The sequence below is a fragment of the Anastrepha ludens genome, chromosome 2, assembly GCF_028408465.1.
Source record: "Anastrepha ludens isolate Willacy chromosome 2, idAnaLude1.1, whole genome shotgun sequence".
Lineage (NCBI taxonomy): Eukaryota > Metazoa > Arthropoda > Insecta > Diptera > Tephritidae > Anastrepha > Anastrepha ludens.
The window spans coordinates 101,604,448-101,627,534 of record NC_071498.1 but is presented as its reverse complement, the minus strand read 5'-3'; the positions used below and the strand labels follow the sequence as shown (position 1 = coordinate 101,627,534).

The 23,087-nt window shown below is 34.2% G+C and overlaps 2 protein-coding genes across 7 annotated transcripts in view; one reads left to right on the top strand and one right to left on the bottom strand.

The window, feature by feature from the left end:
- LOC128854926 (uncharacterized) overlaps positions 1–17,705 on the bottom strand; it is a 44,677-nt gene extending 26,972 nt beyond the window's left edge. The window contains exon 1 of one of the 2 annotated variants that reach the window (XM_054089404.1): positions 17,492–17,705. The gene's annotated coding sequence lies outside the window, so the exon portion shown is untranslated. The remainder of the gene's footprint in view (positions 1–17,491) is intronic. The other variant, XM_054089405.1, reaches the window with a different exon arrangement.
- Positions 204–21,216, top strand: LOC128854925 (mitochondrial dicarboxylate carrier). 5 transcript variants are annotated; one of them, XM_054089401.1, is made up of 5 exons: positions 204–472; positions 18,860–19,111; positions 19,196–19,433; positions 19,799–19,931; positions 20,016–21,216. In XM_054089401.1, exons 2-5 carry the CDS (start codon positions 18,943–18,945, stop codon positions 20,352–20,354), a joined length of 879 nt encoding a protein of 292 aa, XP_053945376.1. In that variant the 5' UTR covers positions 204–472; positions 18,860–18,942; the 3' UTR covers positions 20,355–21,216. The 5 variants fall into 5 exon arrangements, with proteins under 5 accessions (XP_053945376.1, XP_053945374.1, XP_053945377.1 ...); XM_054089399.1 differs by having other exon boundaries at positions 204–518; XM_054089402.1 differs by lacking the exon at positions 204–472 and adding an exon at positions 18,249–18,689.
- The last annotated feature ends 1,871 nt before the right edge of the window (positions 21,217–23,087 follow it).

Below are 23,087 nucleotides of genomic sequence, written 5' to 3'. Positions count from 1 at the left end.
GTACATATGACTACCCAATACACGCAGCAAAAAGCTCCACCGCACTAGCTTGCTGGCTGGTTAGATGTTTAGCTACAAGCTGTAGCGATTGAGTGGTGTCACCCTGTTGAGCAAGAGGGAGGGCAGTGTAAAAGCATGGCAGCAGTAGCGCGTTTTTTGGAAAGAACTTTGCTGCCGCTGGTGTTGCTGACTGGCTGGCCGGTACGTAAATGCTATTAGTAGCAGACGACTACTCGAACGCAACGATCGCACTGCTGAATGGAATTAGAATAGAATAAAATTGTGCAAAAGCATACGGTGGCATTATCAGAGCGGCTATTATAGTTCACAGAAAAAAAAGTAATCATTTATTTTTTTCATTTGTGGTCGTGCGCAGTTGTTGTGTCGAATAAATTGTGTGATTTGCCATTTAAAGTGTGAATTGATAAAAATCATAAGACGAGTAACAATTTGCTCTCAAAACGATTAAAAGGTAAACACAAAGTGCCTCACGCCAGCCGGTATAGCCCCAGAACCAGGTAAAAAAAACCACAACAAAATTAACGCATTTAAAATCACAGTTTAAGGGGGCTATGTAAATAAACATGTATGTAGTTCATAACTCATTTGTATGTACATATTTTATTTACAAGCACTTGGTGGGCATGCAACCAATAGATGCACTTAAGCTGTTAATATTTGCTAGATAGCGCAACTCAATTAGCTACATAATATGTGCATATATATGTATGTAGTTTTTTGGAGTTGAAGGATATAGAAAAATAGATATAGAATATAGAAATCAGCAGAGAACTGTATGCTAAGCTGAAAATGTGTACATATAAAATTTTAGAAAGCTAAACAAGAGGCAAACTTGTTTCAGAAAACAAACAAAAATTATATTATTACTTTATTTTCGAGTACGTGATTGAACCAAAAAAACAATGCCGGGAGTTTCGCGGCATTTAATCAAATTGCAATTCATTTCGATTTCACTCGTTGTTCAGCTGACTAGTTATATGTATATGGTGCAGATATCTGCGGGTACACTAGGGCGGGTCTATTTATTCTTAAAAAATATTATATAACCCGCTTTGTTTCGGCGACTGAAGTACTGGTTCAGTACAGATCTACTGGATTCTGTATAATAAAAAAATCCAGGGAAGCATAGCTCTAAAAGTGATATCAAGCCTCCTTATCCTTAGTTATAAATCTCCATAATTTTTGGTTTTTTCTTATTTAGTTGAATTTTTTGGAGAGAAGTTTATTTATACAGTTATTGGTTGCGATACATTCACTTCTCGTGTTTAATTGGCTCACAATTATCTTCTAGAGATTATGCTATCTAGAAAAGTTTTTCTTAATTTGATTATTTTTAAAAGAAAAATATCAATTTGCCCTATTTTTATACAAACAAAAAACAAAACCATGGCAATTACTTCAGTTCAGATTTAAAAAAATTGTACACTGATGGACGAAAGTTTAATTTTATATTTTGGTTTCCCCTCCCCCCTAATTTTGTTTTTAAGGAATGGCTTTTTTTAATTTATTGTGATTCAAATAAAACTGTATCAGCACATTTTTGAATAAACTTTCAAACCAACGAAAATGGGGGGTGTATATAGACTTTTGTTCCTCACAGTATATAAAACACGAAAAAGTATTTGTAAAAAAAGCACTAGCAGTTCCAGAAAGAATTTGATTCAGTATAATGTACTATATTTGTCACTATAATATTACACTATGTGACAAAAAAACTGCATAGTCCGAATTTTGAATTAACCCTCAAAATCTGGACCCAGTGACGAAAAACCAAATTTTTATAGATTGAAGCAAATCACAGGTGTCACAAAATTAATCATCCAATTTTTTCTATTTTTTGGTTTTAGATACATTTTTTACTAAATATTTTTAAGAAATATTTTAAGTGATGGAATTCTTTATTTTAACCTTTACATGCTCCATTATTTGTCTGATTGTATACTGCAGCTGTCTAGTTCACAAATGTCAAATATAATTGACGTAAGACAAAATTTGTAAAAATTATAAATCTTCCGATAGGGTGATTAATTTTGCACCTGGTACTTACATGTAACTTTATATTTATTTATTCAGTGAAAAAGGTTAATGTCATTCAAAAGAAGATATACAGCTGCTTACAACGCCATAAAGAACATTAATATTTCTTAAAGACCACCGGAGCACGGATGTAAAATAAAAAAAAAATTTTATTTTCTACGGATCCGAAACTTGGCTTGAGACATCGACGACGAACGCAAAACTGCAAGCGTTTATCACCAGGTGTCTGCATAATATACTTAGGATATGGTTGCCATGAGTAATAAGTAATTGGCCATGAGTAAAGTAATAAGTAATCCAATTGAGTGAACGAGAAGTTTGCCAAAAATACATTCACTACGAAATAAAAAAGAGGATATGGTATATGGATGGATAGTGCAGCATCAGCGAAAGCCTTACCATGAAATACCGCATGCTGCCTTGATTTGGAACCCACAAAGAACGAGAAAAAGAGGCAGACTACTGATGACTTGGTAAAATACTATTCGCAATGAAACTGGAAAATCGTTTAACGAACTGAGACATATGGCTATAAATAGAAAAGTCTGTAAAACTTTTGTTGAATCCTTAAGCTCCTAAAAGAGTATGGAATAAATATTAAGTCTCTTAATAAACTAAAGATCGAATTTGAACTTAAACGACAGAAATAAATCAGCAGAAAAGGCCCACTTATTGAGAAGCTTGCTTCACAAAAATGCTCCTCAAATTTTCTCATAGAATAGCTGAACATACCATATCTTACATGGGTGAACCTCACGAACCTCAAGTGACTGTAATGGCAGTTGATTTAATGCGAAAAACTTCAGGTTCCAACTGGTGCTTTGGTCTCTAGCGCAGGAGTTTTAATTAAAATTAAGTTTCACGTACCCAAATCCTCATACGTAGATACATACATTTTCTTCTAAACAAAGTTCTCAAAACAAACAAAAAAAATTGGGATTAATAACAAAATTTAAAAATAAGAAGGCTATAAATATATTTTAGCGATATGAGTCCGTGGGCTTTTTTGTTCCGAAATGCCAGTAAAATGCCTCAGTCGCCGAAACAAAGTAGAGAAAACATTTGAACTGCCCTAATGTACATATATACATATTTACAAATATAATTGAAGCACATGTCTGTGATTTTTAAATGCAGACTTTTCAAGATGGTCATTATACACATATTGTTATGGCTATTTGCAAGTGACCAAAGCCAAATTAAGCGTTTTTAAATTTGTTATCTGTTTGTCTGGTATGCGAAATAAAACATTTTTTTTTTAACTGTGCCAAAATTTGTTCAAATTTCAACATTTTTTTTTATTAAAAATCAAAATCTTTTAGATATGATTAGATATACGCGTACAAAGTACTCGATGGGGAACCCAAATTAAACAAAGTGAAATCAATATCTGACTCACGCATATTTGATAATTAAGACGTCAGCAGTACGACGGACTGACTATATGCAGATATATATACATACCTATATGTATAATGCGTTATTGTTTATCCGGAGTTAGGCATAGCCCGTCAAAGTCAGTCCATACAAATTGCATTACCCTGAAATATGCGTGAAATTTCGTATGTACATATCCATGGCAAAGTAGTACTCAGTTCACGGCGTGAAAACATCCTGCAACATATCAGCAAAATTTTTGCACACCTATTTAAAATGCACATGGCATTTAAAATTAAGCGAAAACTGGTAGTTCGTTTGCGAAGGAAGTGCTTGAGTTCAAATACTCCGAAGACATGGCATTTTAAAATGAAACGTCTGCGCAAAGAGTGTAATAGCATTGACAGACGGCAGCGTTAATCCGGATTGCCGGGCCAGTTAATCTGATTAAAATTGTAGTGTGTTATTATTTAAATATTTAAAAAAATAAATTAAAATTACAATTTCTCAAACTGTTCCGAAATATCAAAACAATTCATGCAATTTCGAACGTGTTAGTGCAAACTAATATTGCATCCAGCCTTTCTTGTTCTTCTTTTTAGAATTTTGATTCTTTTTCATTCACAACTGTCGTTTTTCGGCAATGTTGCTATAGATAATTCCCCTAATCCGCTTAAATTATGGCAATTAAGTCTAGTAGTTGATCTGGATTAGTTGCTCTTAATTCCTGAGATAATTCCGAAGTAGTTAATCCCGATTAATGCCCCCGTCTGTGTATGCTATAAGTAAATCTTCTTCACATTTTTTTGTGTCAATATATATGTGGGTTAATTTCTTTAAAACCACTTTTCTCACCAAAATTTGTCAATTGCTTCTGGGGCGAGCTCATAAATTTATGTATGATAAATAAAACTTTTTTTCTCATTTGACAATCAATGTTGCTAGCAATATTTCACGGCCAGCCAAATGCATGTTGCTGTCGAAATTTCACGGTTGTGAAGTTAGTGCTAGCCTTTAAAAACAACATACCAATGCACGGGTATGCTCATCACATTGGTCTTATGGAGTGCTGTTGACGATGGATCTCCAGGAGCGAAACCTGAGAAGGCGGTCAGGCGCGTATATGATAGAAAGACTCTTACAATTACACGCTGAGCGTTAAGCCAAATTAATTCATTCAGTTCATGAACTGTATCATAGCGAAAAGTGCTAGCGGTACTTTAGGCGCTATGAACAAAACAAACATATCCTGGTTAAAGGTTAATTTGATTAAGAACTTAATACTATCCAAATTTAGAAGCAAAGAAAAGTTTTCGGTTCGATTGAAAGAAATTTTTTTCAGAAATATCGAAATTACACAAAATTATCACAGTGATAAGTACTTCACCACAAAAATTAGATGACCTTGATGCTTTGTACGATACCGTATTGATTTTTTTTTTGTACAACTCGTAAGCTTCAAAAACACGTAAAAATTTTCTCTTATCAACCATGATAATATTTCGGTGGATCTGTTTTTACTGTAGATAGCTCAAAAAATGAATACTCATTTACGCTTATATCATTTGGATTAAAAGTAATAAAGAGAATAGACAAAATAATGTCGCTTATTTGCTGCAAGAGTGACATAACCCTAAGCAAATTTTTAGAGAAATATGGAGAAAGGATCACTGGCTGTTCTTTTATGCTGTGCAAGTAATTCATGGCGATATCTATGAACAGTATCTCATTAATGAAAACTTAAGTTTACTTTTACTTAGATAGGCATAGTAAATTGAATGTATTTCACGAATTTTCTATTTTTTGAGTTATGACATTATTCCAGCACACAAGCGTATATTACATATAAGGTGGCGCAAAATTAGTCACCCTATCGGAAGGTTTATAATTATTGCAAATGGCAATATATCTTTGTCGAAAGTCAAAGTAAAGATTGCCATTATTAAAATAATTTTTTTGAGTAAAAAAGTTATTCAAAAACAAAATTGTATGAATACAGGGTGCGGAACTCGAAGTGTAACCAACTTCAGACCGCTCGCGCGGCTCATGCACAGGTATCAGTTGCCTGTTAGTTGGCTAAATGACATTGACGAGAGTAAACGCCAAAAAAGAAAATCAGTATCGGATTTCAAACGTAATAGTGTGATTGCATTATATTTGGCTGAAAAATCACTACCACCGATTGTTCGTGAGCTCGAGCACCTTAATGTATAGTAAATAAAGTTTTTATTTATCGCACCATTACTCGCTACAATGATACTGGTAGCATCGCGAAACGTCATAGAGGTGGTCACCAAACGTCTGCAACGTCACGTGAAATGGTTCAAAAAGTGAAAGCGATTTGAGCGTAATCCCCGAAGAAGTGCCAATCAAATGGCGAAAGAACTGAAAATATCTGACCGTATCATCCGCCGCATTACGCTTTCTGACGAGAAAGTTTTCCAAATTGAGCAATTTGTAAACTCCCAAAACGATAGGGTTTATTTAACCAACCGTTCCTACGAGAATTTGAGTCATCGATTGGCCACCAGGAGGCAGAACCCGCCACAGGTAATGGTTTGGGGCGCTGTAAGGCAGATGGGTGCTCTCCAATCGTTTTCATCGAGCCAAGCGTCAAGGTAAATGCGAAATATTATCGGGAGAGTATTCTGGAGGTTGCTCTGAAGCCGTGGGCAGACAAACATTTCGGTGGCAGACCATGGACGTTTCAACAGGTCTCGGCACCGTCACACAAAGCTCGAGGGAACCAAGAATGGCTAAAAAGTCAACGTTCCAAACTTCATAACGTCCACATAACGGCTTTCAAATTCGTGAATTCGATGGATTATTTTCTTATTCTCAGTCTCGATGCGATAAAAATTCCATTGCCCGGGAATGGGCCAAAATACCTTCAAGTCACATCCGGGCAGCTTGTGATTAATTTCTGGACCGCCTCAAGGCCATAGTCAAGGCAAAAGGTGGTCATATCGAGCAAAAGTAAATTGATTTCTAATTTTGTATTATTTTCAGACATTTTTTATGTACTTTGAATTGGATAAAAGTAATTTTCCAAACTAAATTTAAAAGATGCGATTTTGATACACCACTTATAGAACCACTGCTTTTTATTAGTCGAACCATCTTGATTTGACTATAAATCTGCCTGTGTCGTGAATTTTTTTTTCTGCAATTTCTTTCAAGTTGGCCATCGAGAATTGCCCCAGCGTTCTACAATTTTGCGCCACCTTGACCTTGTCCTAATTGGAAGGATTTTTCTGCGTATTCAATACTGACGTGACCGACGCTGCTATAAAAGAAGTACGCATGTGCTAAACAAAGCCAACCGGCAGCCGGCAGTCGATATGCCAAAACGCCTATTCTTTCGAAAAAGTGCCTCTCGCTTCTGCGAAGAAATAATGGTGCTCACACTCACCGACGTTATCGTAGTCCTCGTCTGTTGCCCGTGAGATTAACAAAACTGAGCAAAACTTAAGCCCGTAGAAAACAACTGCTTTCGTTTGGTTACTCATTTACTGTTTGGTGAGAGAGTACGATTTACGGAACAATCCAAAATTTTTCATTTACCTACGTACACGATCTACAATACCCATGTAACGGAATGGTGGTGATTTTTCGCGCCGAATTGTTGCCCTGTTAATAAATTTCCAGCCAAGTACTGCTACTCAGACCATCAGCTTTATTTGGTGGAGATCACACTGTACGACTTCCATCTGTCTTCTATTGTAAAGTCTGTATCTGTATTAATGGAACATGATTTGAGTATATTGAAAATAAAGAGGCTTGAGTCTAGAAGGAGCTAACGGAAGACAACTTCACATACTTCGTATGCAATGGCATATGTTGTAGAAATGATTATTTATATACAAGTGTTATGTATTTTCGATGAGTTCCCTTTAGATCTGTATCTAATTACTCTTTGATTCTTACGATAATTTCTTTCATTTTCTCAAAATTGTAGCGGCTAACTCCAAAGAAGAGTGGCGTAATGGAATGCTACACGTGCGATTTTAGGTTTATTATATTCAAATTTTCCCCATCTGTTTAATAAATACCGTTTAATTTTCGCCTCCATGTTTATTTTTCACCTTTTCTTTATACAATCCCATTCCCTACATGTGATTGCTTATTATACTGCTGATATCTTATTTGTATTTACATTTATAAGTATTATTTCATTTAATTGTTTACCCCTCTCTATTGTATTTTTTATTTTATTTTTTTTTTTAATTTAAACCCCTTACTCTGCCTCTGCAGCAACATATGAGTATGTTATATATAAATATATGTTAGGGTGCCCCGTCCATGTATGAGATTGTTTTTGGTTTAGTTACACTATCAAAAGATATATAAAAATTTGCGTAATTCTAAACAAATTACGAAAAGGACAATGAATGTGGAGCTGCTTATCATCTTCAGGGCTCTCCCTAACTTTGAAGTTTTGAAAATTTTACATTTTCAAAGACCCTAGATTCCTGAAGACCTAAAATAACTAAAAATCCTTTTAGAACCCTATGCCTAAGTTAACACATACATAAATATACTTTAAAAGGTATTCTATTGTTGAAATGAAAAAAGAAAAATATAAATAGAGTTTACTATATTAGAATAGAGTTTACTATTAGAAAGGCAAACACGTAAAATTTAAACTTATGTCTGTGCCCAAAATTTGGCATTTTTGCTCACGATTGTGAAGTGGTTCTAATAAAGCCGTCTCTATAAGTAGGCTCAGTTACACTTTGTGAGGCCTATGTTCCCACTTTAACACATATTATATTTCGACAAATTGTGTGTGGCAAGCGAGGACGGCAATTTCCAAGATCCATTATTTTACCATGATTTGATTTTAAGATTGTTCTTGACATATAAGATAAATGTAATAGCGTGGAAGCCTTACCACACCTCTCGAAATCATTATTTCAAATAATAAAAATAAATAAAATTCCGCTTTTAACACTGTAAACATCGCAACTGTGCTTTTATGGCACAAAAACTACTTTGGCTGTAAAAAAAACACTCACAAGTTGAGTCAAAAAAAAATTTAAGCTTCAGGATATTTACAGGTTGAAAACTAATAAATTTGGAGTCGATATTAACGTATTGTTGCATTCAATGTGTATATTACACCTAAATAGAAGAAAAAGTAAATATTTGTTATATTTGTTTCAGAGGTCGAAATTAAGGATAGCGAAAAATCATAAAATCAGCTATCATAAAAATTAAAATTTGCAAAATGGTTGATAATCTGTAGATCTTTCAAGATATAGCTTTATTTTAAATATTTAAATTTTTGTTGGTAATCTAAGATCAAATTTTAAGAGAATTAAGACATTTTCGGAACACCCTAATGTATATTATTATTATAAGTGAAAAAGGCGCAATACGCTCGAAAACCAGCATTTCACAAACCAAAGAGAAGGAATAAATAAAAATGAAAAAAATGAATCTACATACATATACTTGTATACATGTATATCCCTACATTAATTTACAAATTAACTGTATTTAGTTGCTAAAATTCGAATGCCAATGCACGAGTCCATATGTATGTATGTAGGACATATATTATATGAATACATATGTACTTATAAATGGAAATGTTTGACTCAATAAATTTTAATTTTTCTTTGAATTAGTGCAATGATCTTAAAAAAATTAAGACTACCATAAAATATCTAATAAACATTTAGAAACATAAATGGAGAAAAATATCTTCAACAAAATAAACATTTAGTCCTTTAATTGTTCTTTTTTTCGTATATACATATATACAGTTGCATTTGAGCACTCCCTTAAATAAATTTTTTGATATGAGTGAACATCACACGTGGCTCTGAAGACCGTATACAACTTATCTCGGCGGTTTTTCAATTAAATTTCCCTAGCATTGCATCAAAATGTGTTCTTCCTGGAGATAAGCAAAGATATTCATTGATGTATTTGTAGCAGCATAAAACATTCCCCCTTAAATTTTTAGGGAATACTGTCACAGTTACAGTCCTTGGCTGAATTCAAATCTGGGTCTTTCTGGTAACGTAGAACCGACTGCGGGTGGAGTGTATCCTTCAGCTTAGTAGTAAATTCAAAGTAGCAGTCAGGCTCTAGTCGGCCACCGTAACCGAATGGGTTGGTACGTAACTACCATTCAGACTCGAAACACGAGTTTCGAGCTTCTATTGAACGGTAGATATTTTTATGAGGAGCTTTTTAATGGCAGAAATACACTCGGAGGTTTTTCATTGCCTGGTGTTTCATGCGTGGAGATTCGAACCTATGCACCCCTAAATGGTAGTCATGCACGAACCAACTCAGCTACGGCGGACGAGCCATATTATTTGAAAATATGAACCGGCAACTTCGTTTCACTTGGAATTAATTTCGCGCTAAAAACAATAAATAAACTCTATTGCACTTCAAAGTAGTATTTATTAAATACAAATTTACTTTTCCTCTTCCATTCCTCGGCGCAGTGAAAAATTTTATACCACGCTTGATTAGCTATTGATGACCATCATTGGCATTGTTGCCAGAGTTAAGAGAGATAACATGACGCTACCTCATAAAAAGTAATATTGCCACAATTATTACAGTTCGAACACGCCCTACTTGATTGCCACACTGCCACAAACATATAAGAACTTTTTCACATAATTTGTATATCAATTCAATTATTTTTAGTAAAATTATTTGCCCAAAATGATTTGATCACACAACTGGATAAATTGAATAAAATTGATGACGATTTAAATATAGAATACCGAGTTTTGTTTATCGGCCTTACCGTAGTTTCGAAACCAGCAACTTTGTCAGACATATGAATACACGAACATAGTAAGAAGGCACTGTTAAGTTAGGAATATCAGCTCGGTTAATAAAGACCACTTTACTGATTAGATGCGAAAAAGACTCTCCACCTTCTTAATAAACTTGATATCTTCGGTGTGAGAATCTCCCATAGCGGAATCATACTGATACTAAGAAATCATAATTTAAATTTCGGAATCATCTTTGCATATTCGCAAGGAATATTTTCATATATAAAATATATTTTGTCTTATGTAAAAAAATTAGATGTGGCAGTATACAGAACTAATGTTGCCATAGCAGTATTGCTGAAGTATTGTTCTCTCGCTGCCTTGAATCTAAAACTGTACATCATGGGACTACCCCGATTTAACCCACTTATTTATTCCGATGAAGGTTACGCGAAACTGATCTAGAGGAAAGCTCAAGAAACGTACAGGTTATAAAAGTGTGGAACAAAAGTTATATAGATTTTTGTCAATTTGTTAAAACCAGTAATGGGTTGAAACGATTTTTATCGATATGTAGACATTAACTGTTATCCATGAGAGTAATATACATTTCAGTCTCATCCGAATGAACGTTGCGAGTGTCTAGGATTAATCGATTCCTATCTGATCAATGGCATCAAATTGGCATAAGCCCATCCATTTATTAGTTTCTCCTAATATGCAAAACAATTTTGTCGATATTTAATTTGTTGTTCCCACAACAGTCGGGTGTGCGTTAACAGAGTAATTTATGCTGTTACAGCAGCAGCAACAAGTATTCTACGGAAGTATGTATTGGGAGAAACACGTAAAATTCGAATTTTTGGGGAAGGTAGAAAAAAAAGTGGTTTTTCAAGGAAAAAAAAACTCTTCAACTGGGTAAAAAAGTCGCTTAAAAAAAGTTTTTGGATGTTTTTTTAGTTCACATAGAAGATAATTACATCAAAATTAATAATCTTTTTTTTTTTTTGTTTTCAGATGATTGCAAGTTGTATCTTGTACAGAAGTTGGATACAGGCGCTCTGGGAATCTATTGATAACTCGGCTTGCAATATATTGTTGGAGATTGTACAAATTTTTTTTTTAGTTCAAATATATATTAAACTATCCCCAAAACTTCATTTGGCTAATTGTTTTTTTTTCTCATCCTACAACGCTTCGCAAAAACTACTGAATTTAGGACATCTAATTGGCCCGCCGGCCTTAATGAAACTAGAAGGTTTAAACTAAAGAATATTTAAAATATTTACAAAATGTATTTTAGTGAATTTTATACACAATACACGGGAGACCGCATATACGAGTAAATTTGCTCAGAAACCGATTCATAAACCGATAAAAAATCACTTTTTATGAATGACATATTTTCTCTTTTCGCTGTAATCAAACTATATTTGAATGTATATGGATTTTGAGTGGGAAAAACATTTTTTTTACAAATGTTGTTAATTTTAAGTGCATACATACATATGTTGCTTTATTGGAAACATTTATGTATTCTGAAAAACCAAATCAATTCGTGATAGCTTATAAGTGATAAGTGATGACGGGAAATTATGTTGCCACGATTATTATAAAAAATTAAAAAAAGCTTTATGCTAATGGAAATGAATATCATGATGAATCGTATTATATGTCTCTTACGCGACACTCATATTCCAATCCCTGCAATTCTTATCGAAAGCGGTAATGTGAGCTTTGCATTCATTTGTTAAAAATGCGAATTAGAAAACAAAAATAGGAAGAAATAAGACAAGCATTTATGTATGTATAGACATACGGTGGCCTGTCAATTGGAACTCGAATGATCAACTTCTTGCTAGAAGTGAACAAAAACCAATTGCTCTTGGATTACAGGATCATAAATGGAGATGGATTGCGCACACCATCCGCAAGCCAACGAACAAAATAGGTAGAATGGCATACTACTGGAACCCCAAGATCATCGCTTAGAGGATCATGGCGACGTAGTCTTTTCGACGAATATTTAAGAGTCGATGAAAACCTAACATGGTCCTAGATCAAGGCAAACGCGAAAATTCGACAACTTTGGCAATCTTTTGTTTCGGCACTATGCACTTCCAATCTGCGCGACGGCAACAAATAATAATAAAATAACATATAGGCTGAAAAGTCCCAGCCCTAACACATAGAGGGCACATCTTTCATTGCATTCACCTCTTTTTCAATAAAATAAAGCTTAAAAATAAAGCTTAACAGCTAACAATTTCATGATATTTTATTCATCAGTTCGTGAGTTATTGTGCTAAGAGTTACGCTACCTTGATATTTTTAAAACATTTATTTTAATTTACACTGATCCTTGATGGGAAAAAATACCGTCCACTTCGCTTAGTCTCCGCTCCATCAGAAACAACAATAAAACGATGGTTTGCCTTCAAACGTGGTCGTAGAGACACCGATGATGCACAATGCAATGAACGTCTAAATTAGTCAGCAACATCAAAAATATCCACAAAATCGTTTTGATTGAACGAAAAGTGAACTTGCGTGAGTTAGAAAGTGGGGCTTTATATTGCATGAGCATTTAACTATAAAAAACCCCCCTTTTTTTGATTATTATTTATCCTTATCACCAATCAATGATTCATCATATCCAAATCTGTGACTTAAGCGTGTACTGTGTCATAAATTTATAAACACAAGCAAAGTTATATCAGACTGCAACAAAAGTTGGAACCCCCCTCTAAATCTGAGGGTCTGCGCACGGGTCTGGATTGCGTTGTTCTTAATGGAAATTACGTTGATGAGTAAAGCTCATTTTGAACAAGAAAAAAACGGTTTTCTTTGTTAGGCCCGGAACTATTCAACCCATGTGTTATATGTACACATAATTAGTTTTTGTATATCAATAAGCTTTTCTTTGTAGTTAGATAATTTCCGATTACATCAAGTCCATTAAAAAGCAATTTTTCGAAAGCTTTTATACTCGTTACTCAGTTTATTTACTTTGCTGAGGGGTTTTTAATAAATGGGCATAACAAAATACTTAACTGTATGATTAGATAATCACTTTTGTTTTTAATTGTAGCACAAAAATTTCTTCGTAAACATTAAAAACAAAATAACACAAAATTATAACTAAACATTTTGATAACACCGGGCTCTCATTGACATATATTCCGATTAGTTTAGATACAATCAGCCAAAAGCATTTTAAAAATTACAAAAAAAAATCACAAAGTGTTTTCTTATTAAGCCATATTTGCGTCACGCATGTGTGAGCATATCCGCAGTGTTTCATTTGTCTAATTCATGTTTCACTCACGCATGTTTTTCTCCCGGATTTTATCCGGCCGAAGACTGTCACTTCAGTAGCATTGCCCTAACATATTTATGAGGAATGTTTAAGCTGCAACAATACACTCGTCCTTCATTCTTCTACCATCACCATCACCATCATAGGCTATCACTCAATGTGGGCTTATCAATTAAAAAAAGAATAAGAAATTAACAATTTTTATTTGGCATTATACCAAGATTGTAAATCCACGATAAATAGCACTCACACGCCGCACAACCATTAACGCGATAAGTACACGATGTAAATATCTATGTACGTATGTATATAAATACATAATGTGCATACAGATATCTTAACCCATACACATATGCATGCGTAATAAATTCGCTAAGCAAATAAAAAGTAGGAGTGTCTTACGGCATTTCGGTCCATAGTTCGTTTTGTTTTCTTGGCGTTTTCCGCGTTTTTGACATTGAACTCAGCATCAGCTGCAGGAAATATTTTAGGAATAAGCATCATAAGATTCCTAGAGATAGGGGCATAGCCGGGTAATATAATATATGTACGTACATGCGCATACATATATATGTATGTGCGCAACAAATACACGTTCACTTCTGCACAATCATTTGTGGAAATGGCATGATTTTGTGTTTTGATTTGATGAATGTAAAACTTGTGACAAAAACACCAACTCATGTGCAATGGAATATGCAAAAACAAAATTATAGTTTAATATATTCAAAAATGTTTAGTGCTTATGCATGTTTCCTTAAATAAAAATTTAATAGCTTACCGTAAAATTTTTTGTAGATAATTATTCTAAGAAATTGTGAGTTATTATAGGCAACAGCTGCAAGTGCACTTGTGTTTTTATTTATTTTTATTGAGAGAACTTTCTTTCAGCGGTGCAAGCAATTAAAATTGTTAGCTGTGAAAGCAACCGAAAATTCGAGTTCCGTTTCGATGTGACCTATTGTTGTTGTAGTAGTTTACCAAGTCCCGCCAAGCACGGACTTGTCCATCTCAACTAATAATGAGCCCAGGACACATGGTGTTTCAACGGGGTGGGTCCAGAGTAGTGCTAGATGAGCACGTTTAAAAGGCACTTGCTTAGGTTGGTGTTGTTGTGCGGGATACCTCCATACGCCGGACGTAAGCTCCTCGAAGTTAAATTATAACGGTGCCTTGTTTTTGTCCTCAAAGGCATTCTAGTTCTTTTTTCATGGTTTGCTCAAAAATGCAATACCGTTAGTTTTCGTAATTGTTAAATGCTTGGTTTAGCAGTTAATTTTGTTGCGAAAATCAATTAAAGGCAGTAATTTCTGTGTCTTCAAATGAGTAAGTTGAGCATAATATCATTTGAATTTACGAGTAATACGAGTACTAGAGTTTTGATGATATAATATTTAACTATAATAATATAATTTCGTATGACTTAAATTTTTATAAAAAGCCATCATGGGAAAAAGAAAAACACTAACAACAATAAGGTTGCTGACATGACCAACAGACAAACTGCTATAAAACTGAATCACTCGAACTCAGCATTTAATAAAGCTGCAAGTAGTGGTGCCGTAGCAAGTCGATTAGCCATGCCGTAACCATAAACAGCTGATATTGAAGTAGAATTGTTATGGGTATGGTGTTATGTGATGTCCATATGTTTGATCAGAACAGCTGACTGCTATGGTTACGGTTATGACTAAGGTGGATCGATGAGTGGAAAATGTGATATTTTCAGACGAAAAATGTGCAATCTCGACAATCCTGATTTGTTTAATTGCTATTGGTATGATTTGAAGGCTACCGAGCGTTTTTCTACCGAGCGAAACTTTGAAGATGGTTCTTTCGATGGTTCATGCTGGTTTAAGACACCAAGCAGAACTCTTATATGCAAAATTTCCGGAGGTATGAATTCAGATGGCTACTTAAATGTGCTGGACTTATTGATTAGGTTTATGGAGGATCTAAAGCCAAATTTCAACAAAATTCACGCGCCACCCGAAGTACACTCAATCGAGGTCATCACGGTCCCCAGACTTCAATTCGATTACCGAACATATGGGCCTTTCTCGTCGCGTATATACGGTAGACGTTAACGTAGACGGTAACGTAGAAGGGTTACGCAACGTTCTTATGAACGAATGGTCTCGAATTCTGAAATATCCTTTCACAATTTCGTTGCTTCGAAGCCAAACCGGACTTTTAAAATGATAAATAAATTTGCAGATTGGTGTTTAACCGGCTACAATATACGGAACATATAGTAATCGTACAATTAAGTCTCATGTTTAATTTAGCCAAAGAAATGTTAATAAATTTTTCTGTACATATCCCCATGATAATTTGCCAGATTTCGCACTGAACATCTTTCTACCTTAGTAGTCATTTAGGTTCTTTCAGGGTTCAATAATTTTATTCAAAAATACGGCTCATAACAATTACATGTGAAAAATTACATCACCATGAGCATGTCTACAGGACGAATCTGACAAACAGTCCATTCATGAATGGCCTAATTGTTGAGATCGCCGAAAAATGGGTTTTGTTCTCAACAGAACGTCCAGTTTTTGGACTATCAGTTCTTTTTTTACCATCGTGAGAATCAGTTTCTTGAAATTTGTTCACTAACTTTTGAATCGTCGACTCATTCGGACGATTATTTCCACGAAAAAAATCAAAAATTCTTCGATATGTTGGTATTCAAGATTGTTGACCGTTGTTATAGTAAGTTTAAATAATTTTGACGCGTTATTCTATCGTGTAAAATTACACATCCGTCTAGTTCACAAATGTATAAGATGACATAAAAAAAGGTACCGTCTGGGAATTATTAGCTACTGACATCTAGGCGTCGCTTTTGAAAGACCCTTTATTATATACTTATGTATTCCATATGTAATATCAGCTCATTTCCGTGCAAAATTTGGTAAGTTGTGCCACAGCATTTAGCCAACCTCAGACGTTAAAATAGAAGATGTAAGATATGTCTACTAATAAAATTCATTTTTATTTGTTTAGATAATAATTAGCTTAGATAGTGCTTTATGAAGGCATATTTGCATGGAATAAAACGCATATAAGAAAAAAAAGAAATGTTACATTTACATATATTTGCAACGGAAAATTCAGTTTTGATAATATGCATGTCTGTAAATATAACGAAGCGGGATTGGGAAAGCAATCCGAATTTACCCATGTTGATTTGTACAACCAATCAGATAGAGGTGGCGACATGGATAAACCGCTATCCTGCTCTCAGTAGATTTCCCTTACAACGCTGTTTTCTTATCGTTAATTTGTTGTTACATCGTATAGCTCTTGGTGACGCTCAAGCATGCATGTCACACATATGTACTTGTTATCGGCGTTTGCATGATGAAAACCAAAAATTTTAGATATTAGCGTCATGCACCCGACACGCACACATATAAGCTGCTGGACATGTAGTTTCAAAAAAGCGGGACCAAAGTGAGAGGGATGGTAGGAGAGTAGATTTAACAGGAGTTCAACCTGTTACAATACCCTGACCATAAACATGCCAGAAAAATGCAGTACTGACGAGGCAACTGAAACACTTCGTTTGCAATAGGCGATGATTGGCAGCTTAAGATCTTCGTCTGTAATAGGTCGTGATTGGTTGTTGATGTTCCGATAACGAAATTTTTGAAATGTATATATTCAAGTATCACACTATATCTTACACCTCAATATTAATTGACATACTTATGATGTGAAATGTGCCATCGTAAATATGCCCGCGCAAGGATATGTAAAATATTTGGTTAGATATACAAAAATCATTATAGCACACATTTATAACATGTGCCGTTTTTGTTATTGTCCTAGGGAACAACTAGCAATGCACATGCTACTGTTTCTGCTTTATGGAAATTGTTTATTAGTTATTCATATGATAGATGGGCATGAGAGTTTGCAAAGTGCGCTCAATAAAACCACGAAGTGTGTATTAAAGTAAATAATGGGTATCACCAACCTGCTTACCGGCACTTCAGCGAATTCTTATCAATGCCAAAAAGCTACTAATGTATTTTAAATGCGTGCTTCCAATTAAAATCACAATAATTTCTCACAGATTATATTCAAAATGATGTGCCTTTAAAGTATTTGTTTCAAATTGTTAAACTAAACCAAATAACAAACAATTCAACGTGCTAAAGTAAAATAAGAATTAGTCAGGTAGATGAGGAAATGGGCAAATATAGTGAACAGTGCTGCCAGCACGGTTCTATTTATTTATATTAATGTGTAAAACGGTTACTTTAAAAGCAATTGGTGAAGGCGGGTTTACATGTATTTTAAATGAACTAAAATTATGTATTAAAAAAGATTGACTTATTGGTATGAATATGAAAAACTAGTTCACTTTTGACGCTAATATAATATATAACTATATAATTTTTCAACTGTATAACTTTGTACTCATGACAAGTTAATTAAATTGTGAAAAATTCTATTACAACAAATAAGGTAACAATATGGAAGCAAGGCATTCCAAATAGCAAGTCGTGAGAAAAAACATTTCAACTGCTACATACGTTTTGACACGTATTGTACTAAAATAAAAAGGAAAAAGAAATAATTATTTATTTTATAACTTACTAAAATTGAAACGCTGGCAGCACTATTAAACTTTGCGAAGGTCATTCAAAGTAAAATGTCAAAATCGGCTGATGTACAGAGTGACTCTTATGTACGAGAAATCAAAACCGGTAACTTTCACTTTCATAAAATTTAAAAAACTGGAAATCACACAAAATTTAATATAGCTGCATGAAATTTTAGTGATATCTTAATAGCTCATGTTAACACTACATTTTACTTAAAACAATTAAATATGTGCTTTTGTGAATCACTCACCGAATTACTTGCCGTATATGTACTCGGCGCATATAACTCGGTACCAGCTACTGTTTACAAATCCACAACACCAGTAGCACTATCAGCAGTGAGAAAAGAAATCGTCATCATTTAGATTGGATATTCCAGTTGGCTGTGATATTCGCTGGACGATGTCGGTGAAAATATGACTATTTTATAAGACAAATATTAGCCGACAATGAACGCAACAACAAAATACTCAACTAAAGTACAACATTAATTTGGTTTCCAAGAGGTATGCAAAGGAAATGAAGAAAACGGAAGTACTTTTCTATTCAACGGGTGGTTTCAAGGTCAGGGCTACAGGTGCTAATTTATGAATTTGTTGTCTCTTTGAAAAGTGCAGTTAATCAAAAGGATGTTAACATTAATATCACCGTAAATCATTGTGTATTTACATATATGCAGCATCACTACATAAATAAACTAAAGCTAATATTTAAAAAATCCATCTTAATTGCAGCTAAGACCACCCATCCATCCTTCCACCCACCCATCTACACTTCGGCCTCAACTATACATCAATTACAACCTTTTTGAACCAACATGTCCAGTGTAAATACGCAACGTCAAGGCCGATGGTATTTTGGTGGTATTGCCAGTGCTGGTGCGGCTTGTTGTACACATCCTTTGGATTTAATTAAGGTAACGCTGCAAACACAACAAGGAAAATTATCTGTGCTACAAATAACGGCGAAAGTAGTACGAGAGCAAGGTATGAGGTGAAATAATTTACATACACATGTATATATGCACGTTTTCGAACAATTTTTAATATATTCTCACTTATTGATTGCAGGCGTGCTGGCACTTTACAATGGCCTGTCTGCTTCCGTCCTTCGTCAAATGACGTACTCAATGACACGTTTCGGCATTTATGAGGCAGGGAAGAAGCAAATCAATACCGATACATTCCTTGGCAAAATCACCTTAGCTGGGTTAGCTGGCACCGCAGGCGGTATTGTTGGCACACCAGCTGATATGGTGAATGTACGCATGCAAAATGATGTCAAATTACCGCCCGAACAGCGCAGAAAGTGAGTTGAGACAATTTAAATGATCCTTGATGTAAGTAGTTTAAAGCTTCCGAAGGGAAGGGAAAAGCGAAATTTTAGAAGCCTGGTTGAATTGAGATTATAGTAAGATTTTTAAGCATCAAAATTAAAATGATGCGTACTAATGTAATTTTTACAACAAATTAAATTTATTGAAATTTTCTATTCTAAATTGTAAAAAAATTTTTTTCTCAAGCTCTCATCTTTTTAATAATATCAGATACATCTATTGTAAATAGTCAGAGTATACACTTCCCCTCATACATATGTACATATATGCACTGTACTTTTTTTTTGTATTTATAAAACGAATAAGGTTTTACTGAATTCCTTTAATATTCTTTCAGCTACAAAAATGCTTTCGATGGTTTAATTAAAGTTTTTCGACAAGAAGGTTTTACGCGTCTGTTTTCTGGCGCTACTACTGCCACCGGCAGAGGAGTGCTTATGACAATTGGTCAAATAGCATTTTATGATCAAGTAGGTTGCTGGCGACATTATTTTTAGAATATAAATGTATGTATATGAATATGTATTATTGTAAACGTTTTCTCGTTCCATTAGATCAAAACAACACTGCTTTCCACACCATACTTCAAGGACGACTTGGTAACACATTTTTCTGCCTCTCTGGCTGCTGGTGCAATTGCGACAACTTTGACACAACCATTGGATGTGCTCAAGACACGTTCGATGAACGCCAAGCCTGGTGAATTTAACGGTCTGTGGGACATTGTCAAGTTTACAGCACGTCTGGGACCACTCGGATTCTTCAAGGGCTATATACCGGCCTTTGTACGTTTGGGGCCGCACACCATACTCACATTTGTATTGCTGGAGCAACTACGTTTGAATTTTGGCATTTTACCAAAAGTAGAGACTTCTGTAGTCGTTGCACAATAAACAGGCGAACGGCACAAAACACAAATTCACATACATACTTATATAACGCAGCTACTAAGCACAAACAAAAACGTGACTCAACATATAATATGATACAAATGAAATCTAAAAACGCTTTTGATGTTTAGCGCACTCTATGTGTTTTCTAGAACTATTTTATGTCGTACAAAATGCAATAAGTATCAGTCAGCTCATGGCCATTGGACACACTTATATTCGTTTGTTTTAAATATGAAAATGTAAGCGCATTTAGAACAAATTGTGGTTTATTGCATCCTTAAAGAATAATTTAGAAACTTTTACAAATTCCATCGAAACAATGCTATGTACATATGTATCTATAAAGTTTACGTACATATGAGTACTTGTATATATAAAGTGGAAATGCATACACATATATATATATGATATATATGTACATTTAAAATTGTAATGTTTTCTCTTTTGTTAAGTCATAAAATGAAAATATGATTTGTATACTCATTACAAATGTAAAATTATTTCCATTCATTTTAGTTCTTGTGCGTTGATAACGGAAACTATACTATGCGAATATGTATTGTGTTATGTTCAGGATGCAATTCACCGTTGTTACACATATTTTATTTATATAATGATTCGCATTAAATGCAAGGCTATTAACAACTGACATTCCTATTCAAATAAATACTATTGTATTTGCAAATATGTAATATGTAAATGTATGGCATTAGTATATAATAAATAATTTAGCTAAATAGTTACTAAGACGCTTGCTCTATAACACAAGGCATTGCCTTAGCGTTCAAATTGTTAATTATGTTTCCATGACTAAAGAAATAATGAATGTACATAATATATTTCAACAATTTTATTAAATATACACGCTAGTCTTTGTTTATTTCTATTAAATTTGTTCACATAGATTTCCCAAAATAAATTTGTTTTGATCTAAATGATTTAGATAAAGTTTACTTTTACAAAACTTACCTGTAAATTGAAATAAAAAATTATGAATTTGCTCATTACGATTTGGAATACTGAACTAGTTTAAAATATTAAAATAAAGCCTGTGCAAAATTAAAAACAAAAGACGACTTTCAATATACATTCAAATATTTGATGTATCGTTACTAAAATGTAAAGAGGGCGCAACCATAAGCAATTTTGAATTACTTACATACATACAGCCATGGTCATATAAATAGCACATTTAGACTTTGAAAGCAAAGAGTTGAATATGTTTTTAAACAATTATTTTTTATTGGGAAAAAAGCAACATAAAAAATAAAAAAATTATTTACTTCCACTTTAAAAGAAAAAAATGATCAAAAGGAATTTCAGTTCTGATTAAATTTACGAGACCGTTGACAACTCACGAAACCTCTTGGACACATAAATAGCACATCCCAAAAAATTCCAAATAAAAGCAAAAATAGTAAACAAATGAGATAGTTAAGTAAAAATATTGCTTTGCCAAATTAGTATTTTGTACTAAATCCACCGGTTTGATTACGTCTTCAAGCCGTCGCTTCATGCTTTCTACAAGCTTGTGGCATCTTTCCTTTAGAATCGAGTACCAAGCCGCCTCAACTGCGTCCCACAAATCATCAACATTTTTTAAATTTTTGTTAGCGAGTTTGACCTTAACGTCATTCCACAAATTTTCTATTGGATTCAAATCAGGGCTCTGTGCCGGCCAATCCAGTACATTAATTTTTTCGCTTCTGAGACATTGCTTCACTGTCTGTGCTGTATGCTTTGGATCATTGTCTCGCATAAATGTCCAATTTACCGGCATAAACTCAAACATAAATGGCTCCATTTTATCCTGGAGTATATCCAGATACTGAAATCTATCCATTTTACCAACCACGCGAACAATCGCCCCAACACCATGTCAGGAAAAAGCTTCCCAAACCATGGTGCTTCCGCCGCCGTGTTTAATCGTCCTTTTTGGGAACCTAAGATTTAGCGCTTGATTTTTTGGACGACGTACAATAGTTTTCCCATCTGGTCCCATTCTATTTATTTTGGTTTCGTCGGTCCGTTTTTCCAAAACTGAATAGATTTGTCTTGTGGGCTGTTGCAAAGGCAAGTCGGTGTTTGATATGTCTTTTTGAGAGTAGTGATTTTTTTCTGCTTATGCGCCCAAATAGCTGGGATTCGTTAAATCGCCTTTCTACAAGCTTTCTGGACACCTTTATACCAGATTCTTGGTTTATTTCAAGCATTATTGCCGTGCCGACTTAAAAGGAACTGCTTTGCTCTTGCGTATTGTAGCTCTATCCACATTAACATCAGTTTTTCGCGGCTTTGGTTTTCTTTCTGTTTTTTATGCTTAGATAGGATGAATCTTTCTTAACTAAATTAAGAGCATTCATTATAAACCATTTTCCAAAAGCACATCATCATTTCAGCTATTTCTGCATAGCTTTTTCCGTTTTGACTCATACGGTATAAGGCTCTTTTCTCCGCCGTGCAATGTTTTCCACGTCCCATTTTTAGTAATTACTTTAAAATTTTATTTAAGAAACAAAAAATTATACTAAAAATCGCTGAAACAATACTAAAGCTTTACTCTCCGCTGCACAAGTTAAAATCTGCTATTTTTATATCCACTTCAAAACAGCAATAAGCATAAATAAAACAAGAAGGCAAAAAATTCCATCGAAACAAAAACGGTAAATTCCTCGCATAAATGTAAGCTTAAAAACGGTAATAAATGTAAACAAACAAATTTATTTGATCAAA